We start from the raw sequence: 26,279 nt of genomic DNA on the forward strand, positions 1-26,279 counted from the left end.
CAACCAGTTTGTTTTAACCAGTGGTGTTGTGCAATGGTTGAGGCCAGTACCAATGATGGTGTGTCTATGTGTGTGGCTTCACGTGAAGCCACAGCAGAACAGAGAGGGACGGAGGACAGGATGGAATCGGGACTTCCTCTTTCACTTCCTATGTGAGGATCTAGTCAAGTGACTCTTTGTGAGAGCGTTAGATTGTGTGGTGCAGGAAAACGTGGCTCGGCCGGTTGTGGTTTCCTCTCAGGATGTCCAGTCGTATCTGTGCTGCGTTGTGACACACATACACATTACACATTACATTTACATTATTTCTTTCAGATATGACAAAAACATCACAGGTACATGTTGTAACTTAATCAGTAACCTTGGCTCCTGCATGGGCTGTAAAAGGATCCCATTGCCACATCCTGAAGGCTTCTACAATAATTACAATGGCACTACAGTAAATGTCTTAAATTGACATGTTATCACATGATAGTCCCAGCATGGAACCTAGCAGAGTGGATTAATATGTAGCCCCAGCACAACAATAAAGCTGGTCTGTTATCTATTGGCTATAATAAGGGCCCCTACCTGGCTTCCTGGGGACGAGTGTGATTAGTGTGTTTGTGCACGAGTTCCCTGGGATCTGATAAAAACGTCCCTTTGATAAAGTCTCTGTCATGTTCTACTGAGTGCCACAGAAAGGGGCGTAACAAAGTCCTGTCACATTACAGACGCTGGACTTTGGAAACAGGGCAAAGGGCGACTCTCAGCATGTAATAATTATACAGTTTAGCCTCTTCCCTGTGTTATGGGAAGTCTATAAAACATAGCCAAGTCTACATAACTGAAGTGAAAAACAGTATTTTTTTATAGGTGGCCAAATGAGCAAGGCCAAATGAACTGACATTGAACACTGAAATTAGATGGACTTTATACCTAAAACGTACTGTTTCTTCCAACCACTGTGCCCATCCCCACGACTTTGATTTCTGTGAGTATTCACATGAACACTACATGACCAAAAGTCTGTCACCGTTTCTAATTACTGTTTCTAATTAGTGCCCTTTGTTCCAGTGAATGGAAATCTTAATGCTACAGCTACAGTACAAGGCCATTCTAGACAATGTGTGTTTCCACAACAGTTAGTGGAACAGGCTGTTTACTGTTTAAGAATGACAATCTCCCCCGTGCCCCCCCATGCTCCCCCATACAGAAATGGTTTGTTGATATGAGTGAGGAAGAAATGAATCATATTAACTCTGGTGTCCCTATACTGTGGGCCAATTAAAAAAATAAGGCTATTTAGTAGATTGGTTATTTATATATACACAGTATATACAGTACTGTGTGTTAACTGGCCAGCACAGAACCCTATCAAACACCTTTGGTGCCGTTCAAATTAATTTGAACTAGGGCTGTCACAAGGGATGTCACAACGCGTCGCGATGCGACGCGTTGTGAGCTTGTAGATCGGCTATTTGCACTATCAATGTTCTTTTTTAAGTATAACGTTGTCAAATATGTCAGTAATTTCTTTGTATATTTAGTATATCTACCATTTGCAACTTCAAAGCCTAAAAGCCAAACAGAAATGTAATTGTCAATGAAAAAAACACAATTAAATCGTTAATCGCAATTATTTGAGTGACAATTAATCGTCATGTAAAATGTCATAATCATGACAGCCCTAATTTGAACTGCAAATGTGAGCCAGGCCTAACCAATGTCCAACCGCACTTGCACAAAATTGTCTAGAACAGGGGTGGGTAGCCTCTTCGGGCACATGATCACTTGGTTTTGATCACCCAGTGCGAGATTTTGAAAACCACAATAATGCTTCTGCATCTTACTATAGGCTGCTATTTACAATAATACAAGCATAGAATAAGACAGTAATTTAATAATAAATAGAAGAATGAGTCAAACTTGTTGATGAATAATAAAGGTACACTATCTGGGGAGAAAGTGTCATGCACATCAAACAATAATGGATAATGGGTTGTTTTTGATCAACTCATTTGTTCACCTCAATAGCCCAAACTGATCAACTATAGGAGATTTAAAAAGAGGTGGTTGCCCACCACTGGTCTAGAATGCCATTGTAGCTGTGTAGCATTTTGATTTCCCTTCACTGGAAAAAGGTCACAATTAGAAAAACTAATTGGAAAAGGGTGCAGCTGTCAGGTAGAAACCTTGTATGTCCAAAACTGATACTTTACAGGAAATGGGTGAAAACAAAAACTGTATTCCATTGGATCCAATGCAGTCATTATTGAGTCACAAGCTCTTTTTAAAACATTTAATTGGTTCAACCAACAGGCAAACCTAACCACTTAAACGTTTAAAAAGAAATAGCACACATATTATACAATTTGTGTGACACTGTAGTAGTATGGCAAAGTAGCGCATTCATTTACAGGAAGAAATTCATGAAATATGGAGATTCATGAGGTTTCTGCCTGATAGCAATGCTATATGTCACAGTGCATGTTCACCTATTCTATCAACACTGTTTACCTTTTGCAAAATCAAAACTAAAGACAGGTGTAGGTTGCTTCACTTTGGTGCTGAGTTAATAACTGTAAGCCGGGGGTCAATGAGTGGTGGAAGTACCATTTGCGAGGAAGAGAAGAGAAGAGAAGAGAAGAGAAGAGAAGAGAAGAGAAGAGAAGAGCACACTGTCTCCCTCTCATTCCCAACTAGGATTTCCTGCTCTGTTTTATGGAGGTCATACAGCTGGCAGGTGCCCTCCTGTTTCTGTCCATAATGATGACAGGCATCCATTAGTGCGTGGTAGAAACATGAGCCACAGAGGTTAACTCAACCCCCCCAACCCCACAGCCCTTTCCCGCTCCATAGCCCCTGGCCCCCAAGCACAACATATAGTTGTAGCTCTCAGTTACTGATTAGGGATCAGCTCCTTTTCAGACAGCAGCATATGCACGCTGTGGGGTTCCACACGCCGTGGAAAGAGATTCCAAACCACAGTGACTGTAGTACCATATTCCAACACAATATAAAAAACAAACAAAAAAAAAGAAAACAAGCTGTACACGGAAGAACGCTTTTTGGGGGATTATGCCTCTTTTATACTTTGTCATATGACTGCCTCACTCACCAAAATATATTTTCAGAGGTTGTGTGCTAAAGTGTGAATTAGCCACACAAAAAAAAGGAAGTTGCACAACATTAGAGGGAACGTTTGCACCATCTGACTGCTTGTTTTAGGGGAAAATATTTATCAGAAATAATATAATAAAAGAACAGTCATAATGAACGTGACCATCATTTACCCCCCTTTTTTTGTGAAGGCCCCCCTTTCACAAAAGGATGAAAATCCCCGTCCTATCTTTGTTGCACCCTGAAAGGCCAGACCAAATCCATGTAACTGTCACTGTCATGAGAATGTGGTATTCGTTTTGGTAACTCTTAATAGGACTCCATGGAATTGGGTGTGTCTCTCTGCGACTTATGTGTCATGTTAACATCTCCCTTGTGTCATAACTCTCAAAGCCAGCCATATTATTACTTTCCCAGCAGCTTGTGTCATTTCGGTGTCTCACCAATTCTGACACGTTCACAAACCGCTGCAGAACTTGACAGCAGCGATAGCGCTCAGTTCACACGCCCATTCTTTGATTGTCAACTGCCTCTCTCATCATTCTCATCATGGAGACTGGGCTACAACCAGCAGAACTGAGGACCAGCCAGCTGTGTTCTGCGGTTGGGTCTTGTTGAGCAGCTTGTCATTGACCCGACACAAAGCGTATGAGAACGCTATTTACGGGGATACTGCCCTGTATACTGCAGGGAACCCATGTACTTGTTTGCTCTTTTTGTGGTGAACATACAGGAAGTACTTTGTTCTAGCAGTTTAAAGAGCAGAACACAGAAAAGCCCAGCCCGTTGTTTCTCCAGGGAGCAAAATCAAATGAAGGCTATAAATGCCAAACAGAGTTTATTGCATTTAAAAGTAATAATTTCTAAACTCCAGAAGACATAGGCCTACTCACTTGCGCAGGCTGGTGCTGTTGTTTACAACTAATACTGTATCAGTATATGTATCAATACTGTACCGGGCCCTATACTTATGCATTTCTCGTGTATTAAGTGCTGCAATAATTACAAAAAAGCAATTTAATTGAACCAAAGCGAAAGAGAGAGAAAAATATACAGTAATTTTCATATGTGTTTTTAAATTTTGTATACTATAATCTGAAAAATATGAGAATAGCTGAATAGTTTACAAGGGTAATTAATGTTGGTGGTTGATGATGAACTCATATGGGTTGTGCTGCTTAGTGAAAAGGTTCAAGCAAAATAAAATATCTAGAAATACATCATTCATTCATTCCTCAATTCCTTCATTCATTCAGTCAGTCAGTCATGCATTCGTTTGTTTGTTCATTCATTCATTCATTCATTCCTGCATGTATTCATTCTTTCATTCATTCATAATATTAATTACATCTGACTATCTGACGTGTTCATGATTAAAATAAAAATTCTGTTGTAGGATAACCACATTTAAACAATCAACCTTGTTTCCAATCCAATCCTATCCACTTTATTTATAGAGCATATTTAAAACAACAGTGTTGAACCCAAGTTCTCTCAGTAAGAATAAAATACAAAAATACCAAGAGCAAAAGAATACACAATAAACAGGGGGGAAAGAACACATGGTCTTTAAGCAGATCAATTTGATAAAGAGGACTACTTCAAGAAATACACATTTGTATATACATAAATGCAATTCTTACCAGCATGGCTAAAACTAGCATTATACTGTTTAGTATAACTATTTTCATGTTCTAAACTCAGTGTATTCCAGCACAACAAACAACAAACATGTTTATCTTGTCATTAATGTATAAGACCATATTTAACTTCAGAAACTAATGGTCTACAATGAATGCACTGACATAAAGCAGAAAATGGTGGAATGTCCATCCAGTGAAGACAGGAGAGAGAGTGAGGTCTGGAAGGGAACATAACGCCCACATGTGGCTGAGCAGTGGCCTGCATTACTAACATACCAAACAAGTACACAACATGGATTGTTGGCCTCTGACATAGAACCAGAGCTGTTGTGATAGTTTGTTACTGGGAATGGGTCGGGAGGGTTTCACCTTCTTCTTGCCTCTATAATAAAAATGAATTCTGTCTTGGCCATATATGGAGCGTGACATGTGGCATGAATGACTGAGTGACTGAGAGACTGACGCACATGAGCTGCAGGTTTTCATATTAAATGCAACCTATGGTTGCAATAATAATAATATTAAGAATAATAATAACAACATTAGGATTAGGATTAAGATTATGTTATGTTATGAACTATTTTTATAGCTTTTTAAAACAGAAAAGCACTTTAAAAATTAAATATAAAACAAAACAATTTGAGCAAGAAACAATAAAATAGCAAAAGGATACAAATGTGCAAAAGACATTATAAGCATAAAAAAAACTAAAAAGATACAAACGATTGCTTCTTTGGGTGTTTTATTGATTTGTGCATTCTTTATATAAAGCACTTTGTAACTATATAATGAAAAGTTCTGTATAAAATAGGAAAAAGAAAATCAGCAAATAATGTTGGTGCTGTGTTGGTGAAAGTGTTTAGAATAAGTATGTCTCCTCTAAGCCTCTTTTGTACAGTGGTGTAAAGTTCAAGAGGTCATGATAACTCTTCCACTGACAGGGGTAGTTTGGCTATATTTAAGCTCTAGGGAGAGCAACCCTGACTCATGTGTGGACCCAACACATCCTCTTTACGTTCACAATAATTACACAACCTTTCTGCTCAAGTGCTTGAAAAATAAACACGGATACAATTATGTTTGTTAACAGTGATTATGTTCAACACTGATTGATATTTGACCTTCAGAGAGGTGTTGAGATGTACCGGTATAGTAGCATATACATTAACATTACCCCTGGTGTCCCTGTTTTGGGCATGTCAGCACTGTAGGCAAATATCTTTTTAAACGTTTCGAAAGTTATTTAAGAAAACTCAACGAGAAAAGTGCCCTCCTCAGAAGCAGTTCTCCGCCAGGCCGTGCTTGCTACCCACGGTTCACTGTTTAGTGAGAGAAATTACCCATAGATACTATAAACATACTGTAGATCAGAGTCATCTAATCAGAGAGTTCTGCCACTGCGGGGTCAGAAACAGCGCTGGTCACGTGGTTCACTGTCACACCTCATAGACTTCAATGCATTCTGTAAACGTCCGGTTCGCGGTTTGTCACTATACGCCAATAGATGTGTGCGTGGAAGACCTGGCCCCATGAAGTGAACGGGAGTGACGCCACTCTCTCTATACAACACTCTGCTGTAGATACCTCATTGGTTGCTGCTGCTCATTGGAGTGATGTGTTATGGTGGCCACACTATTGATCCAGTCCAGTATAAACCATGGTGGTACAGTGGTTAAAATACAACACTTTCAAATCTCATAATTACTGTAGTTGTCCGATGTGTCTGTGGTGAAAAGTCAGTGTTTTCTCTTTTTTTATTTTTTTTAAATGAATGTTAGTCTTCAAAACATGCTTTTCAGTAAAGACTACCCTTGGTGAGATTTGAACCCAAGACCTGTGAAACATGTACTGTAGCAAGCTTCTAAACACAGTGAGCCACCATACTGTACTTCTTGTTTCATCACACATTTCTTTGTAATTTAAGTCTTATTATGGATGTTAGTCTTCAAAACGTGCTAGGGCATTCTTGGCAGTAAAGACTAAAGAGAAGGCCACCCTTGGTGGGATCTGAACACAGGACTTTGGGAACATGAAGAGGGTGTCTTTACACTTTGAGCCACCATGCTTAGATAGAGAAAAGAAAAGGTGAGTGTTAAAATGTTTTAATTTACTTGGTTCTATAGTTTTAGCCCGTTTAGCATTTAAGATTTCAGTGGGTGGGGGCATGCATACAGTACAAGTGGCTAAATATGTCTTTTTAGACACAATAAGCCAGCGATTTCTGTATTACCATTTACAGTAACACTACTAGCCCCCATAAGTCACATCTGCCCATGAAAGATTGCGGTGCATCTTGGGAATGGGCGTATTGTGTGTAACAAGACATATTTAGCCACTTATTAGCACTCATGCCCCCAGCCACTGAAATCAAAATCATTAAAATCTCTAAAACGATAGAAAGGAGTAAATGAAAACATTTTAACACTCACCTTTTCTTTTCTCTCATAACAATCTAAAATATGAACCCTTGTTGTAAAAACAAAGTTGTCCTTTAAGTGTTGTTAAGGATGAGAGAGAGAGACCAACAGACAGACAGACAGACAGACAGACAGACAGACAGACAGACAGACATAGAAAACATTTTAAATCAATTTAGGTATAAAACAGAGAAGACAAAGAACATACATTATGATACTGATAATGATACTGACATGATACTAACTGATGTGAGATGTTATGTCTGAGTCAGATTGACGTGATCGTGGTCCTGCCTATATGGGTGCATGATGTTTGTTTATGGTTTATGGCAAACATTTGTACGCTACTTTTACTCCACTACAAATATTTGACTATATTTGATTATAAGACTTTAGTTACAAACATACATGAACCAGTGAATATTATCTGCAATTATAAAAAGATTTTCATACATTTTGAAAACTTTTGAAATGGGACATTCTGCATAATGAGTAGTTTTACTTTTGGTACTTTAAATATATTTTGATACCAATACCTTTACTCAAGTACATTTGTAATAACGTGTAGAAATACAGAGTACAGAGTATTTCTACATTGTGGGAGACTATTTGATTACTTATTCAACTGTCCGAAAGCTTAGTAGCTACTAAATAGTACCTGAGATGCATCCTAAATTCATGGCCCCGTCCAAAATCACTCTACTAAGTATGCCAAATTACTGTTCCCGCCACAGCGCCGAGGCACCCTCAGTGGGATTTGAACCCAGGACCTTGGGGACTTGGAGAGAACATCTACAGTGAGTCACCATGATCCTTGTTTCACCTGCTTTTTCCTTGTTTGTTAAGTGTTATTATGGATGTTAGTCTTCAAAACATGCAGTAAAAAGTAGGTATATACAGTATATATATATATATATATAGTTTTTTCAACATAAATGCTTTATGACCTTATCCCTAATGAGTTACAAAGTGGTCTATGCATTATCGACCTTTTCTTTAAGGATCTTCTGTCGGTGTCCCACCCTAGAGCCTTGCTGTCATTAGGGAATGTCTGCAGGCTAACCATGTTGACTCTTTGAATGACAGTTGAGTTGGTTGATGATGGAATCAGTGGAAAGTAGAAACAGTGTGCTTTCCCACAGGAGCTGGGAAGACACTTTGAAATAAGAGCACATTCTGAACCGTTATCAAACACTGATCACCTTGATAAACCTATCAGAAGCCGTCTTTGCGACACTCCCATCTAAAGGTACCTGTTATAGGCATAGCACGCACTGGCAAAACAAACCTTTGAAGGTACCAAACTGAGGGATTAATCCTTTAATCCTCATACCCGTTTCAAAGGCTCATCAGCAGAAGAAACACCACCTCAGTCCTCATGTGTTTGCTTCAACGGCTTAAACTTCCCACCATTTTAAAATCACAGTTCTAGAAGATCTCATCCGTTGAAAATAGGCAGTCTTGGTAAAAATCCTGTGTAATTATTATTATGAATATTATTATTATTAGTGCAGTGATATGATCTTATATCTTTTCTTATTTCCCCTTTGTGTTTTCAAACTCGCCAACCCCCGGAGCTATTTTGACATGTAGCGTACATGCATACCATATCTGCTCCTATCTCTTTACAGCATATCTGTGTCAGCAGTGGGCAGAGACGTACAGGAGCATGAGAAACACAGTAGAGCCCAGTCCTCAGTCCTGGAGATAGGGGTTGTGAGCTCAGCAGTAAACAACCATTGTGTGTTTTGCATGCATGCATAGCGTGTGTGTGTGTGTGTGTGTGTGTGTGTGTGTGTGTGTGTGTGTGTGTGTGTGTGTGTGTGTGTGTGTGTGTGTGTGTGTGTGTGTGTGTGTGTGTCTGTGTGTGTCTGTGTGTGTGTGTGTGAGAGAGAGAGAGTGTATGAAGTCGTTTTCAGCTCTATTTGTTCAAGCATCTGTCTTTTGTCACCTTGGGTGACAGAGGTGGCACAACAAACACATGCGCACAAGCGTGCACGCACACACGCACACACACACACACACACACACACACACACACACACACACACACACACACACACACACACACACACACACACACACACACGACAGGTGCCTTATCACTACCTGGATCTGCTGGGATTGTTAGTTGAAATGTTTGAAGACTGGAAAGCATAAACACCTATAATTCCACTCGGGGAGCTTTCACGCATAGACATGGTGACACAGCTCTGTGGTCGGCCTGTTCGCCCGTTACCAGGCTAGAACAAAACGTGCCCTGACACAAAACTAACATGATATAGATGCAGCAAACACAGCTTGTTTAGGAAGAAATGTGCTTTGGAATGCGATCATTTGAAGTGCCAATGAAAGCAGGGCGAGAAAGTGATACCTTTCGGTCCTTTTCTGCTTCGAAACGCCTCGGAAGGATTCACTGAAGGTATGGACATCATCAAAGGGGTGAGGCCTTCCCTCCCCAGTCAGCCACCGTTACAAAGAGAGGTTGACCTTGCCTTTGGCCTCTTGGCTGTCTGACAAAGCCCCCCCCCTTTCCTCTCCATGCTGTAGTGCAGTATGGCTGTCCTCTAAATGGAAGTAGCTGAGAGGCGAAGGGCAAACAGGCCTATGGAATATCAATGTGCGATGCTCTCAATTAAGATTAAAGCTTCAAATGGAATCCTATGGAGCCGCTTGCTTAAGAAATGCTTGACATTTTACCCTTGCTGACTCGGGACAAAAAAATAAAAAAAAACCTGCATCACGAGTAGCACCGATACCACTAACTACCTTCACTAGCAGCCTCTCTTTCAGCTAGCTTTCCATCCACTGAATACATTTAGTAGATGGTGACTTAGGCTACAGTCACACGTCTAAGAAGTACGTGAAATGGATCATCTTACTGCCGGTGGATGATAAGAATACTGAAATATGAAAAAGCGTTTGGATCAGCAAAATGACAAACTAGGGGGAAATATGAGGCAGTCATGATAAACCCTTAGAGACAAATTCCCTGCAGCTAAATGGAAAAATGAGAGGGATGGTGAAAGGGAAAGAGACATAAAGCAAATTTATATTTGCTATTTGTTTTTCTTACATTTATGTTTAAGATGGAGTTTCCATAATGGATAATGAATGAGTATTACTCTGCCAGCATACCAAAAACTGTGGACAAAGGAAAAAACGCTTTGTTAATGAATGGTTTCATAAATTCACGTAATATAGGGATGATCCGATTCCGAGTAGGAAATGTTATTGAATTTATTTGAAGGGAAATCAATATCACAAATAATTCATCAACACTTTGGCTAGATGTGGATTAGTAACAAACAATCCTGTGTCACACAAAATGGCATCTCCGAGTAAAAATTCTGGGGTTGCTTTAGCTTAATATGAACTATATGTTCATAATGTAAACTGAATGTATACGCTCCATTACATAAAGTATCCCTACATATACAAATACACAAGATCACCTACCATGTGTTTTACCAGTGATCTTCTATTTACAATGACAATTCACCAACATTGCTCTACTTGAGCATAAATAATGTATTATTATTATTTCTTTTACATAAAATTCAATATAAAACACAGGGGTTTCACATGGCTATTTTATTTACCACCAACATATTTAACCTACATTTATCTGAACCTAAATAGACATCCATTGATATCACTGAACATGATGAAACGCCTGGTGGAGATATAATATTTTATCTCTTTAAGTGAGAGAGCAGTGAAGGATTATGAATACGGTGTGGAAAATAAAAACAAAATGGAGCCTATCGTGTAAACTCCACCCCCGATAAACAGAATTCCACATCACCCTCCAACTCTGCAGTTAACTGAATCAATGCAATTCCAGTTGTGCTGATCTTGCAGACTGAAGCCCTTCCCCCACTCTCTCTCTCTCCCTCCTCTCTCTCTCTCTCTCTCTCTCTCTCTCTCTCTCTCTCACACACACACACACACATGCACACACACACACACGCGCGCGCACACACACACACACACACACACACACACACACACGCATGCACGCACGCACGCACGCACGCACACACACGCACGCACACACACACACACACACACACACGCACGCATGCACACACGCACACACGCACGCACACACGCATACACACACACATGCACACACTTCTCCCCTCCCTGTGCAGGTCTACCCATCGTAACACATTAGCAGCAGAAACCATCACACAATCAAGATGAGGCGGTGGATGAGACGTCAGCCCAATTTGTTTCCTTCTTGGAGCAACATCACATTAGCTGGGTTGCTATATACCCTTGAGCTAAATCCAAGTTCGCACAGAGGAAGGGGGCTGTTGGACAGGAGGGCAGCCATGTCAGCACTTTGCAGATGACTGCCAACATGTAACCAGCAGACCCAGCATTCTCACATTTTGAAACTTGCTCGATATTTTCATATGTGTTTTTTTGTGTGTGAATCCGCAAGCATGTGCAACCATATTGTAGCTGGAAAATATAAGGATCAGGTATAGCAGTAACTGTCAACCAATTACTTTTATTTTAAGAATGATTATTACAAATATATATATTTCAGAAAGTATTATTCTATATATGCCTCTATACCAAAATCCAAAGCCTGCATTTAAGGCTGTCGCTGGGCCCTCCACGAGTCCTAAGACAAATGTTACAAAGGGAGGGCACTCAATAGTTCAATTATCTGATGCCCGTCTCACTTAATTAAACATATAATTGACCATCGAAGGACTAATGATAGCAATCCCATTACCCAAGAATCCATAGGATTTGGCATACCCACCAGTTGACCCCACTGTGGATTGACTGGCCTGCAGGGTCAGATTGTATCCAGCGTTCACTGCTGTGACACTCCCGGTGACTACATCCAGTCACACAGTTCCACCATGTGCCTCACGGTGCACCTGCCAAAAATGGTTGGAGGAAAAAAAATGCAATTACTGCAGGATTATCATACTGCTTTCCTTTGACTTTGTTGTGTGAATTTATGAATATATATGAATCTATCTTGCATCTCAATCCAAAAGAAACCCTTTTTTTTGGGGGGGGGGCCCGTTCATCTACATTTTGCTGGTAGCATTTTCTTTTCTTGAGACTGTACCTTCAATAGGCTCTTTGTGCTTAGGAGAGGCTGCAATGAGGAGCCTGCATATATACTGTACTTTGTTCTGAATGGGTACAAATGTATTAACATCTTCAAACCTGTCAAAGTTAATTTTTATATGCACATTGTATTCAAAGCAGCATTTTTTTCCCTTCTTTGTTTTGATGCTGTTGTTAGGATATCCATGTTTAGTTTTGTAGTCTTTTGTAAACGTGCATGTTCCACACATGAACCAAACAAAATATATGTAATTGTGCATAGACCATTATCGTTAATTACTTGAGAATCCCAGAAGTAATTTTCATTTCCATACATTGTGAGATAAAACACAAAGTCCTATGAGTCACCCCTCCTTATTATCAGGGTCTCCTTCTGCACTCCTTCCTCACTGAATGTATCACCAACCTTTGGACTTCTCCACCACTCCCCGTAATAGCTCAATCTGACGGATCATTTAAAAGCTGGCTGAAACAGACAGATGGGTAATGGATTGCATGGCAAATCAATGCTTGGATCAATGGAAGACATGCATCAATAAAGGGATAGAGAGCCGCTGAAATAGACACCAGAGTTAATGTGGAACAGTGGGGAACAGCATTGTGCGCAGGCAGCACACAATGTAGACGGCTAATAGTTACCACAGATGCACTTTGGAATACGACTGTGTGTAGTGATGACTGATGAACCCAACTTAAATTTGAAGTGCTACAGCAAGGTCTACTGACACAGACGGACACAGTCAGACACACACACATCACACCAACACACACACACGCACACGCACACACACACACACACACACACACACACACACACACACACACACACACACACACACACACACACACACACACCACATATCATTGTATCTTTTCAACACTTCTCTTACCAATTTACACTCATGCGATCATACTGTAAACAGCAACATAGTTGCTATAAAACAGGCAATGGGCAGGACAGTATCTGAAGAAGAATATTACATGATGTAATATTACAACAAGGACATAGAACACTGTTCCAGGACACACTGAGGGAAGAGTTATCTGTTTTTTTAAACAAACATATGAACAAACACTTTCATCAGTGCAGGGAGGATATGCTTCAGATAAACAAACTGGGGGTAATTTTTCATGGTAGGAAAGCATGCTGACCTAATGTCCTAGAACACATGGTGGACACCACAAGTGTTCAACCTCTGCGGGGCTCAGGTGTTGCGGACAAAGTTGAGTCATCATCAGGGTTTTAGAGGTCCTCAACGGTTTCTCACTTGTATAGAGCCTGTTAATGTGATTCTATGTCCTAATCATAGTTTTATATTACAGTAAATACAATTAAAAATATATAATATTTAAGCGCATAGCTGCACGAGACAAGCCCATTTTGTACTACACAAATAAGAGGCAAGGCACTACAGCTGTTTCACATGGGCTCCAGCCATAAATCTCTGGTGAATGGATGGTTTAAAGGGTGGGTGCTAAGGAGCAGCTGTACCCATCTAAAAATAGCGGCCACACTGCTGTCGGACGGTGTGTACAAGCTCGCCACAAAGTTAGCACAAAAGAACCTATGGAACAATGTATTTTACCTGCGTTAGCCTAACAGCGGCATCAGCATTTGAAGAGCAAAAGAGAAGATGACGCAGATGACTTTTGCACAAAATGAATACAGTACTATGACACTTACAAGTACAACAACTGACTCACATATTATCCAAACCACCACCAGGAATCAGCACAAACTCTGACCACATATTTGTGCTTCTCTTCATTTTCCGGTGACTTGAACGTTCGTTATCAGTTTGTTTTGTTGGCCTCAGGCAGCAGAACACTCCCTGCCCTGTCTGGTATGGTGACTATACCACTGGGCTCCCTCATGGAAAACAATGTTGGGGACGGCCTGGCAAAAAGGACTAATTATGACAGTGGGACAGTTCAACCAAGTAACGTTCTGCAAGCTCTGCACGTTTTGTCTCTGCTTTCTTATAGGTTATTTTATACATTTAAACTAAAGGTGTGTGTGTGTGTGTGTGTGTGTGTGTGTGTGTGTGTGTGTGTGTGTGTGTGTGTGTGTGTGTGTGTGTGTGTGTGTGTGTGTGTGAGAGTGCGCGCGCGTGTGCGTGTGCCCATGTGCATGTGCGTTCATACTGTATATGTGTGCATTTGTGGGTTTGTGCATAGTTTCCTATACGTATATATTATGCATGTGTAGTATACTGTACTGTGTGTATGTGTAGTATGTGCATACATTTACATGTGTAGTGTGTGTGTGTGTGTGTGTGTGTGTGTGTGTGTGTGTGTGTGTGTGTGTGTGTGTGTGTGTGTGTGTGCGTGTGCGTGTGTGTGTGTGTGTGTGTGTGTGCGCGCGCGGCTGTGTGCATACTGTATGTATATGTTTTTACACTCTTGAGTCAATGTAATTGCTAAGCACATTGCAAAAGGTGAACCATGTCTAGAGATGCTAAACAGTGCCTCTGGGAATGACTATAGCTCACAATCTGTCTAATGAAGGACAAGTAATCAAGACTCTGTCCCATAAATCACAGAATAATTAAAGGTTTACTTCAGGAAAGACATTTTATTTATCCTCCTGACAACCAAAATAAATTAATGACAAAAAATGTTTCACGTTTACTTTGAATAATAAAACGTATTCAGCTCTCCTTTCCTATTCGTCTGTGCCATAGTAAATGCCAACGCAAGTGGACTCACTGGTCAATATCGAACTCCCAGGAACAAAGGGGGGAGGGGTAGGTGGGTGGGTGAGTGGTGGTGGTGGTATGGATATAAATCCAGTAATCAATAGGAATACTGTTTCTGTCTATTTGTATCATTCTTGGACCAGTCAGAGGTTCATGGGGTCATGGTTATGATAGTAGTGTGTTAATAGAAAGCTTTCTGCTAACTAACTCCCTTTTAATTCTACCTGTCTTGTGGCATCATGGTTGACACTAGATAGAGAATGATTTTCTGAGGACATAGACACAAATATTTATATATAAATGTATAAATATTTATACATTCAATATAAATGTTGAATGGACGATAAAACACTGTTAGACTGGCATCCGTTATGCCCACCAGTAATTTCCTGAGATGTTCCACCATCACTACAAAGGGATCAGCTCACTCTACAGGGAGCTACAAGGTTAATTCAGATCTGCACAACTAACTGCTGATGCCTACTAATGCAATGTCTTTGCCAAACAGGAGCACTTTACCCGGCATGCACCAGGAGAGGTTCTGTTAAGAGAACTCTTGGGTACTAACTGAGACCTAAACAGGACATCAATTGAGGACAGTGTGTGTCCACTCTGCCCATACTATAAACAGTATTTTTCTTTTATTTGACGTTATTAGGTAAGAGACACCTGCAATAAAGCAATCTTGAAAGGGATTCTAATCTAACTTGTGGATTTTTTTGTCCACCAAGGTTGTCTCCACAATAATCCCACCCCAAATCAAGATATTCCACTGTTTTTGGAATAAATGTCTTTGTTATGTTTTTGTATTCCAAATAATATGCAATGCTTTGCACTTTGATATGAGACAGAGCAAATGTAGGAAGACAATCACCCAAACCACACAGCGAGTATTTCATTCCCTAGGATAGGGCTCTCTCTGGTGGTTAAGGGATGGCATCGTTTGCTGCTCCTACTCCACAAAGAATATCATCACACCAGTATAGGCTACAGTAGACTAAATGCTCTATCAAATCAACTAAAAAGAAAACATGGGGAGAAGAAAAAAAATACATCAATTGTGCTCTAAATCACGCATACACATTGCCTTAATTGTTCTGTTAAGTAGGCTATGCAAGGACCTCACCTCACTGCATGTTTACCAATGAGCTGAATCTAATATTTGCAGACTGCTGAGTTGTGGATTGCCTGTCGCTTCTTTCATTACAAGCACAGTGGTTGCTTTGCAACAGCCAATTAAAATGGAATACTATTCTCTCACACATTACCAACCGTGCATTTAATACTTTTTAGATCAATTCCCTTAAGCTGCACCATTTTACATATTGAATACAAAGGATTTTGATATGCAAGCCTTGTGGGAGACGAATGCACCACAGAAAGATTTTGTGAAATTCTGGTTGCTCCCTGATAATAATTTTCTCAATGTATTTAGCCTGGTGGGTAGTAATGGCATGTTATAAATGAAAACAATTTGTTATGCTACTGAGTTGTTGTTTTCTATTACGGTTATTAACTATAACTAGTCCTTACCCGTTCAAAGATATGAGCTCCGAAATGATGTGCAGTATGTGGGTTATGGGGTGTGCACTGTGCACACAGTATATGAGGGATGGAAAGTAACTTTCTGGTGCTTGCATGATAATATGTAGGAGCATCAATGTAAGAAATACCCGTTTCGTTTAATGGCTACCCCCCCCCCCCCCCCCCCCCAGCCCGCCCGCCCACCCGCCCACCCGCCTGCGCACACACCCGCCTGCCTGCACACACACACACACACACACACACACACACACACACACACACACACACACACACACACACACACACACACACACACACACACAGAGAGAGCTGGTTAAACATGTTGCCTCATGCTAGATGCAGAATAGATGTGCCTCATGCTAGATGCAGAATAGATAGTAGATACACCATAAAAATGTTAATATACAGTATATGATTTGTGAAAGTGACAAACGGGCTTCACAGTTATGTTAGGTGTGTTCATATGCTAATGGTGATGCGATTTCAGATCAATTGCTCCAGCCACTGAGGAGAAACGCTGTTTCAGACAGACAGACAGACAGACAGACACTCACTCACTCACTCAGACATTCGCAAAATTATAGTATAGATATAATAATGATGATAATGATAATCATCATCATCATCATCATCATCACATTATCATCATTTAATTCTTAGCACTGTTGTTCTATTAAAACCACCAACCAAACCAACAGTTATGTTGTATAATCCTGATTTGTATGTATCTGTATGTCTGCATACTTTTTATGCCCATATATGGAGATCTCTGTATCTGTTTGTCTGTGTCCCTTTATGCCCATTATGGAGATCTCTGTATCTGTCTGTGCCTCCGACTGTGTTGCAGACACGGGGCCGGTTCCCCCTTTAATGGAATAAAATCAATATTTAGTATAAAGTTGACTAAAATGACAATGAGTTGAATTACAACATTTTGGTAATATATCAAGTATTGATAACATCCAACTGATTATCAAGTTTTTGCTTTGTCCTCTATATGCTGTATATAAAATATTCAAGGTACAGTAGCTTATTAATTTGTCCGCAAATATGTTCTTATGTCCAACAGACAGCATGTTACTCATGCATTGTTTTGTTGTGGTTAAACATTACTCACACAAAACTCATGCATACACAGCATTTCGAGCATGTTTCTTAAGCTACACAGCAGTCACTTGTCTTGGACATTTTCACAGACCTTGGAGCTCAAGAGGAAAGTGTGAAGACACTATAATGCCAGAACTAGTACCGCACAACCTGCACATACAGCTATATTTCAGAATAACATCTGTGGTCAACTTTTTATAGTGCATATAGATTTTCTTCACATTCACATGACAGGGCACAAATAGCCTTCTGCTCCACAGCTGAACAGGACAACAGCTGCTTATTATTATTATATTGTATTGAGGAAACTGTAAGTAAAGTACATTTGCCTTTATATTGGGAAATTAGTAAACACAAAATACTGATAGTAAATTATTCACGTTGTACAGTTCTACATTATATTGCAGTAATAATGCGTGGTTGTCTCAAATCCCTGGACTTGTGTGATGGCACACTAATAGGCCTTGACATAGGGTTTTGGAACCAGCAATAAACTAATGCCATGTAGTAAACATGTTTTATTTGCTTGTGTATTCAACTTCCTTAGAAAATGTCCTCCAAGACAGCTGTTCACCAAAAAATGTACAAATGGGGCAATAATACAGTTGAGAAAATACAACAACTTTTTTTGTTTCTTTTTTTCAGAGATTTTTTTATTCCTCAATGCACAAATGAGACTCGGACACTCTGCAATCATAATAGAATGCAGCCACAGCAGACGTATATTTAATTCAAATAACCATGCATTCTATAAACAGACTCACAGCACTTGATATTTTGGATTGAAATTAAATCATTTTCACTCATTTTTTTCAAGTCTTACTTGACATGGACAGGATACCAGTGTAGCACAAGGTCTATGATTAGATTAAGACATTCTCTATCAGATGTCAATTACATTTCTCTTACAATCGAGGTACAACTGTAAAGTGAACTAGTAGTTATTACAGGAAAAGGCACAGTAGTGTTGAAATGATATAATATTGCCCCAAACCCATTCTTCTTAAAGCATACAGTACACTTACAAAATGTTCTAACAACCCCTTTCCTATTGTAACCAAAATCCCTAATTCCCGGCAGTACCGCCTGACACTTCTGTTGCACAAGGTTTTCGCTCCACAAAAATCATAAACTGTTGATTCTATGCTTTCACACTTTATTACTTCAGTTATAAAAGACGCAATTTTTGTGGAGCTACACTTTGTCGCTGAAGCCTACACTATTAAAGTACTCTTGACAATGTGCCCACACCCACATTGTCCACAAGCAGGCCCGGATTCCGCCCCTGCATGCACTCTGACTGTGTCTTGGGTTGCATGTGCACGCTAGGTCCTGTTGTCAAGTTGGTGACATCCCCCAGCTCCTGCCTGTGGGACAACATGCTCTTCATGTGCTCCAGCTTAGCGCGGATGGTGCAGTACCGCTGCTGGCGCTCTTTGGACAGCTTGTGGAAGCTGTCCCTCAGGTCACTGTCCGCGGCTGCTGAACCCTGACGAATAGAGCGGCGGCGGTCCGGTCCGTGGTGGGTGGCGTGCGATCTTGGAGATGCAGAGCTCGATTCAGATGAGGGGGAAGTAACGCAACCCTGGGTGGTGGTGCTCGCCGGGTTACTGCTGCCGGCGGTGGATGTTATAGGAATCGACTGCTGCTGGCCTGTGTTCTGGGGCAAACACTGCGGGTCGGTCTGAGTGTCACTGTCTGCCGTGGAGCTGCCAGTCTGAGTGGAGACGTGACAGGACACAGAGGTGGGATTCACTAGCTCCACGTCTGCTGAGGTGTGGGTAGCTGAACACTGGGGGGCGCTGTCCGCCAGGATCTCTTCTTGTAGTTGCTGCTGCTCACCCGATTCCTCACCTATGGTGGAGGAGTTGGATGCTGGGTGGCTTTTATGGCCAGTCTCCCCATGTAGGGGTTCACAGGGGGGCTGTAACTCAGGGACCTGGGCCCGAGACTTGTGATTCGGCGTGCTGGTCAGACATACTGGCTCCACTGGTCTCTTCTTGGTGTTATGAGGGGAGGCGAGGACCGAGTGTTTGATGAGCAGGTGGTCGTATTTACCACTGTTGCGAGCGCCGGAGGGGAACCGAGGACCAATAGGCAGGGACTGGGCATAAAGGATGCGGAACTCCTCGTCAAAGCTCTCTGAGATCTGGCCAGACAGCTCAATGAGGTTGCTGCTGTTCAGCTTACCATCAGTCCAGTTGAACCTGCAGACAACAATGGAGTTTAGCTACATAACTGAACGAATGCTGTGGTGTGGGTGGTGGGTGATTTCAGCAGGCACACCTGGCCTGTTTAAAGAGAAATATGTAAGGTCATACATGCGCGAATGCAGGGGATCGGCTATCAGTGTTAATTTTGTTGACTAAGACTATTTTGATATTTTAATATTTAATTTGTGCATGTGTACACTGTGTAGCTGTGTGTGACGATGGGAGCTTGTATGATGAAGAATTTCACCCAATTACACCTGTAAACCTGGGATCTGACAAAGTTGAAGTTGAGTTGGAGTTTTAAGTTGACTACACACCTGTTAACACACAATAAATCGGCCATCCCCAGGCACTGTGGAGAGAGCCTCTGTCATGAGACTCATGACAGCATTTTTCATCTGTTCTGACTTGTATCATCCTGCCCCTCTGTTCATTACTATGGAACCACAACTATTCTGCTGAAATAACGTAATGATTGTGACTTTCCTTGAACAACGGGGGCATATAGCCAAACTGCTGGGGCTTGTAGCTGGGCTTGTAGCCAGACTGTTGGGGCTCGTAGCCAGGCTGATAACCAGACTATTGGGGTTCATAGTCTGGCTACCAGCCACAGCAGTCTGGATACATGCTCGATTTATGATGTTGTATGTCCCACAAGCTGAAGGGTCAGATTGTTCTTATTGGTAACCACATATTATATTTTTTTGTACTTGACTGGGTTTTAGATTAGTATTATTGTTTTTGTACTTAATTGGGTTTTAGATTAGTATTAACGTTTACTGTACTTGATTGGGTGTCAGATTTGACTAATGTAAAATAGAAAAGCCTCCTGTGGACAGGTGATGAGAATTAGTACTTGTGCTAAAATCACTTATATCAATGCATCTGGTTCGTCCAATGTGATTGTGATGTCCATATTCAAATAAATAAAACATAACATAACATACCAGACCCCAGCTGTCTAAAGAAAGTCCCCATCCATACACTGCTTCAGCGGAAAGGTCACGGTCCCAGGTTATATAAGGGGGCAAGATGCTACAAGCCAGCCCAGAGCAGACTCATACTCATTACAGAAGCTTGCTCCCCAATGTGTGTGAGGCTGTGATAATGGCTGATTTGTATTTTGTGCAACAGAGAGAATTAGATTGACTCAGGCCAAAATGTGACAGCTTACATCGGACACCACCTATACCACAAACTGCTAATAAAGTATTCAATCAATAAAAACAAATGCCCTTGGGGCCTACCGGTCCAGGCGCATACCACATAGGCTCTGATGCCTGAAAGCGTGTCGCGGGTTCGAGTCCCGATCCCGACGACCTTTGCTGCGTGTCGCTCCCCAACTCTCTCCCCATTTCCTGTCAGTCTACTGTCCTATCAATAAAGGCATAAAATCCCCCAAACAAACAATTAGCCCTTAATTAGCAATCCAGAAATATAATTTTAAATATGGGAGTCTGGATAGGCTTTTTCTTTTCTCTTTCTACATTTCTGCTTTATTTTCTAAAGTGATAATGAGACAGGAAAGGCGGGAGAGAGGAGTACATACAGCAAAAGGTCGGAAGTGAGGAGGACTATAGCCATTTTTGTGTGGCATTTGCTCTCACCAGGTGAGCTACAGGGCCCCCATGAGGACATTAAAGGTAAACTTCTTCATTTAATGTTACTTTTTTTTTTTTTTAAGATTTGTTTTTGGGCTTTTTATGTCTTTATTCGATAGGACAGTAGACTGAAAGGAAATGGGGAGAGAGATGGGGAATGACATGTGGCAAAGGTCGTCCGGATCGGGAATCTAACCGGCGACGCCAGCAGGCATCATAGCCTAGTATATGGTACGCGCCTTAACCACCAGGCCAGCGGGCGCCCCCAATGTTACTTTTATTTGACTTTCGTGAAGCTGTTAAGTGAGTTAATAATAATAATAATGGATTGCATTTTTATAGTGCTTTTCTAAGCAAGTTGCGAACTCAAATCGCTTTACAATGGTCCATTCATTCATACATTTGGATTCTTACCTGTAGGAGCCTGTAGCCACTCGGTTTCCATCAATCAGCATGAATCGCTCATGAACTTTACCCATAATCCTTGCCCCTGATCTTGTGAAATATGTTGCGCCGGTTATGGTTCGCACTCGCATTTGCTGAGGATTAAACAAAGAAATATACAGGCTCTTTCAAAACAAGACTCAAGGGAGATATAAGTTACATCAAATGTTAAATACACAACCTTTTACAGTTCAGTTGTGCATTAATGTCAAAACCACACCCGGCATTACTAAATCAACCACATACCTGAAGGTCATCCAACCTCACACCGAGGTTGCTGCACATCTGGAGGAAAGAGGGTGCGTACGACTGATCAAGGAGGATGTAGACAGGGACCTTTCGGAGTGTGCATGCTTCCTTAAGATCCTTAAAGATATCCAGGTCTGTCAGAGAGTCTGTAACTATGGCAATAACCTGCAATGAAGAAAAATGCTTCAGTAATATAATTCATTTTGGGCTGCAGCCTTGCTATCCCAGATGCAGTGTGTGATTGTGTTTTCATTAAGATTAAATCCAGGGCTTTATTCAAACATAGAGGCTCTGTTGGACTCTGTTGGTTATGCTCTGTATAAGATGTGCTGTGATGAGCCTCTCTATTGACTGTGCTTTGTTACCATGACAATCAGTTGTCAGCAAACAAATGAGTTCCCGGCAGTAGACAGGTGGACATGGTAGGGATCATTGCATTTTTCAGTTTTGTCACAAGTGCATTTGGAATTTCACATTGTGTTGTAAACATTGTGCAGTGTGCAATGGAGACATTTTTTCAGACATTTCAGCCTAGCGCCGTCAACGAGCTTCGGTTTGTATAGGTTACATATCGACATCAGCCACCCAGCATTCAAAACACAAGGTTACTGTATCTTTGACGTCATAAGTGTGCAAATGTGTCACGTTAACAATATTATTTTCTGCACAGGACATTCATAGTGCCTTGTGTGCCATTAAAGGTGGTAGTTTTACATTTCAAAAGGACAATCACACAATATTCATTTATTCATGTGGTTAGGTTTTTTATCTTTCTCCCAGACGTCCCATTTTCATATTACACCATTCATTGTGTAACTAATATGTAATTTGATACTGATATCATATATCTGCTGTCGGGCCAAAACCTCCTAACTCCAAAATGTTCATTTTCGGGAAAATTAGCTCATGTGGAGTTAGGAGGTTTTGACCGAAGGGCTTTTTACTACTTTTCATTGGTTCAATATTATTTTAACCAACACACAGACGTAAAGGGTGTTCAATAGCATATATTTATGAAAAAAAATCGAACCTTGGTTCGAACTGAAGCGGTGAATTCTTATTCCATGTGTTCTAGAGCTATGAAATCTGTGTTCTAGATCTATACATTCTATCTTCTAGATCTATACTTTCTATGTGCTTTAGTTCTACATTTTCATGAATTCTGAATGAATGAATGATTTTGTCTGGAGGGCCAAATTGTCATGTGAAGCTTGACCAATCCTTAATTCTGCATGCACGGGACAGACATGGGACAGACAAAGCCACACCTTGGAAGCAGCTTTCACCGCTTCAAAAAGAGAGGGCCAAACGGGGAGAGTTAGCTGGTTTGGTAGAAAGTGTGGAGTTAGGAGGTTTTGTCCCAAGCACTTTTTACGACTTTCCATTGGTGCAATATTATTTTAACCAACACTCAGATGTAAATGGTGTTCAATAGCCCTGATTTATGCCAAAAATCTAAAACCTCAAAAATGGAGTTAAGAGGTTTTGGCCAGACAGTGACGATATGGGCACGTACCTTTTAGGCGAAGCCCGAACTGGCGAAGTGGGGAAATGTCCGATACCGTAGCGATCTGGCGAACGTCTTCTGGACAGGGCGTTTATCGTGCGCTTGCCCAGGCCTTACGGCCTGGGCATAAATATAACGATTGCATTCACCACGGCTTCGTAACTCGCGCGGCGCTCCGCCGGCCGCGCGGCCCTGGCCCGCTCTTCGCGGCCACTCGCGCCTGCGGCGCTCGGGGGCGAAGAGCAGGACCAAGGTCCGCTGGCCTTCGCGCCGCTTGCAGTGTCGTGGACAATCGATTCGCCAGATCGCTACGGTAGGAGACAAATCCCCACTTCGCCAGTTCGGGCTTCGCCAGAACAGGACTTTCCCGACGATATACAGCTTCTGGTTAAAAACCCATCCCCACCTACACTAGTGTGGTTGCTTAACCCTGGTTTTTGACATTATCGAAACAAAGCGGATAAAAGCGCCAAACTTTTTTTGAGGCTTCTTTAGGACCTAATGATGGATTTTAGCCGTGGGTACCAAACTTTAATTTGAGGTTTATCCATAGAATTATCCATATCAAGTTGGGCTCCCATCGACTTTCTATACAGGAGGAAAATACCCAGAAAGATTTTTGCTTTAAATAGGATGTGAGGGGTCTAACTAGGGGTTTGTCATGATTCTGAATCCATTGCAAGCATTTGTTTTGCACAAAAAACTTTCCTTGGGCTAGAAATTCCCCCCAAAAACACCCAAAAAACTGTGAAAAATGATGACTCATCACTAAACCATCGTTTTGTGGGGCCATTTCTAGCCCAATAGTTTGGTACCCACGGCTAAAATCCATTGTTAGGTCCTAAAGAAGCCTAAAAAAAAGTTTGGTGCTTTTATCCGCTTCGTTTCGATAATTTTGTTAAGCCAACCCACTACACAGGAGGACATCCAATGCATAAAGTAAATGAAAAGGTTCATTGTGAGAAGCAAAGCATGTTCAGGCACAACAAACATAATTAATAATATCTATCTTGGAATGCTTGTCATCTTGCCTGACATTTAAACTGACAGATCCCAACACGTCCACCATAAAATATACTCTAGTCTAATAGTACATGTACCGGTATATGGATATTTTTTAGGAGATGGCCATAAAATGACCCTCAGCTCGAAGCCTGGTTAGGGAAGTCAAATAGGCTATATGAACCAGCTCAGCTGCTTAGTGACAGAAATGTATTTTTAGATGTTATACAGAAATTCAACAAAATTAGTACATTGACAAATAAACAGGCCCATTTGTCTATATTAGCTGGACTGGATACAATGTCCCATGATTTAGTATTGCCTATCAGCTGGAGTCTCTCTGGGTTCCTTTATGGATCTGAATTAGACAGTGTACAAGGAAGGGTCCATTTGGTTGAGTTAAGGAGAGACCCTCCCACTGACCCCTTTTACCCTCCCACTGAACCCTCTTTGTAATTATCTACTGTATATTTTTTGCACTGTTTTTTTTTTCTGGCTATATCTACTGCATAGTACTGTCACTGTGTTCTATATCCGCCTGTCATTCAATGTTACATGAGATACTTTAATGGTTTCCTGTGTAAATAAGCCAAGTGCTTTCTAGGATCTCCTTTTAGTTGACCTTGTACCAGTGAACTGTACCGTCATGAAACTGTCCCTTTTCCTATGCAAACTTCTAATAAAGTCTTCAATCAAACCTTGAAATGTAAACGTTTGAGAACCAGTGGGTTAAAACAACAAAGTCATGCCTTTTTTTCTTTTTCATTTTGTATCTAACCTCTTTAGCACTTTTGATCATTCGTCTCGCAGCTTCCTTGCAACTATAAATGCACTCCCCGTAGCTGGGCTGGAAGTGTGCGACGGCGCGGGTGACCCCTCGGTAGGAGCCCGTGGTGAAGGCGGGCCAACCGATCTCCAGCAGCGGAGGCTCGGCGTCCGAGAGCTCGGGGAAGTAGGTGACGGAGGAGCAGTCCGCCGAGGCGCTCACCGACTGCTCCAAGCCGGACTCGTCTCCGTTGATCGTCGCCGAGCACCGCGGCTTCACCGCCGAGCGGATGATCCGCTGCATCTCGTCGTCGGACAGAAAGTTCGGCATTTTCTCTTTCCGGAGAAAATCCAAAAAGTCTCCGACCCCCCCGGAGACGAGCTCCTCCAGCGCCAGCCGGTGCCTCTCGTTGTACAACTCCTGGAGGTTCAGGTCGTTCCCCGGCTTCTTTGGACCCCACCTCGCCGGGGAGTCGTCTAAACATTGCGATAGCGCCATGTTAAGTCTTGTCGTCTTTTTTTGAATAACAACGTGCACGTACAGGTAACAGACTGCTGGCTTCAGGGGAGAAAGTTTGTATTTCGCTTCCTCGTCGACGTCGGCGAGTCTCCGCTCGGCATTGGCTGTCTGACTGTTGTTCAACCTGAATGTACAGATGCGAAGCCTCCGGAAACCGCCGATCTACAAGACCACGACGCGTCGCGTCTGCAGCGCTCCGTGGACTTGCAGAGCGGCGGGTTTCGAAGCGCGGCGCCGTCGTACGACGGATTATAAACTCAGCAGAGGCTGTCACTCTGAGGCAAGCCGACGCTCATTGGTCCATTTGGATGGAAACAAACCGAATGGTAGGCCTAGCATCCATCTCTGCCCGCCCATGATCA

General features: G+C 41.6%; 1 protein-coding gene across 1 annotated transcript; it reads right to left on the reverse strand.

Moving 5' to 3' along the window:
• Positions 1 to 187: 187 nt before the first annotated feature.
• Positions 188 to 25,896, reverse strand: fam83d (family with sequence similarity 83 member D; the record flags this gene model as incomplete). The annotated part of the gene is made up of 5 exons (XM_080728347.1): positions 188 to 261; positions 18,868 to 19,823; positions 21,845 to 21,969; positions 22,121 to 22,288; positions 25,411 to 25,896. 5 exons carry the CDS (start codon positions 25,894 to 25,896, stop codon positions 188 to 190), a joined length of 1,809 nt encoding a protein of 602 aa, XP_080584473.1.
• Between the last annotated feature and the right edge of the window lie 383 nt (positions 25,897 to 26,279).

Source organism: Nannobrachium achirus (assembly GCF_963921795.1).
Source record: "Nannobrachium achirus genome assembly, chromosome: 6".
Lineage (NCBI taxonomy): Eukaryota > Metazoa > Chordata > Actinopteri > Myctophiformes > Myctophidae > Nannobrachium > Nannobrachium achirus.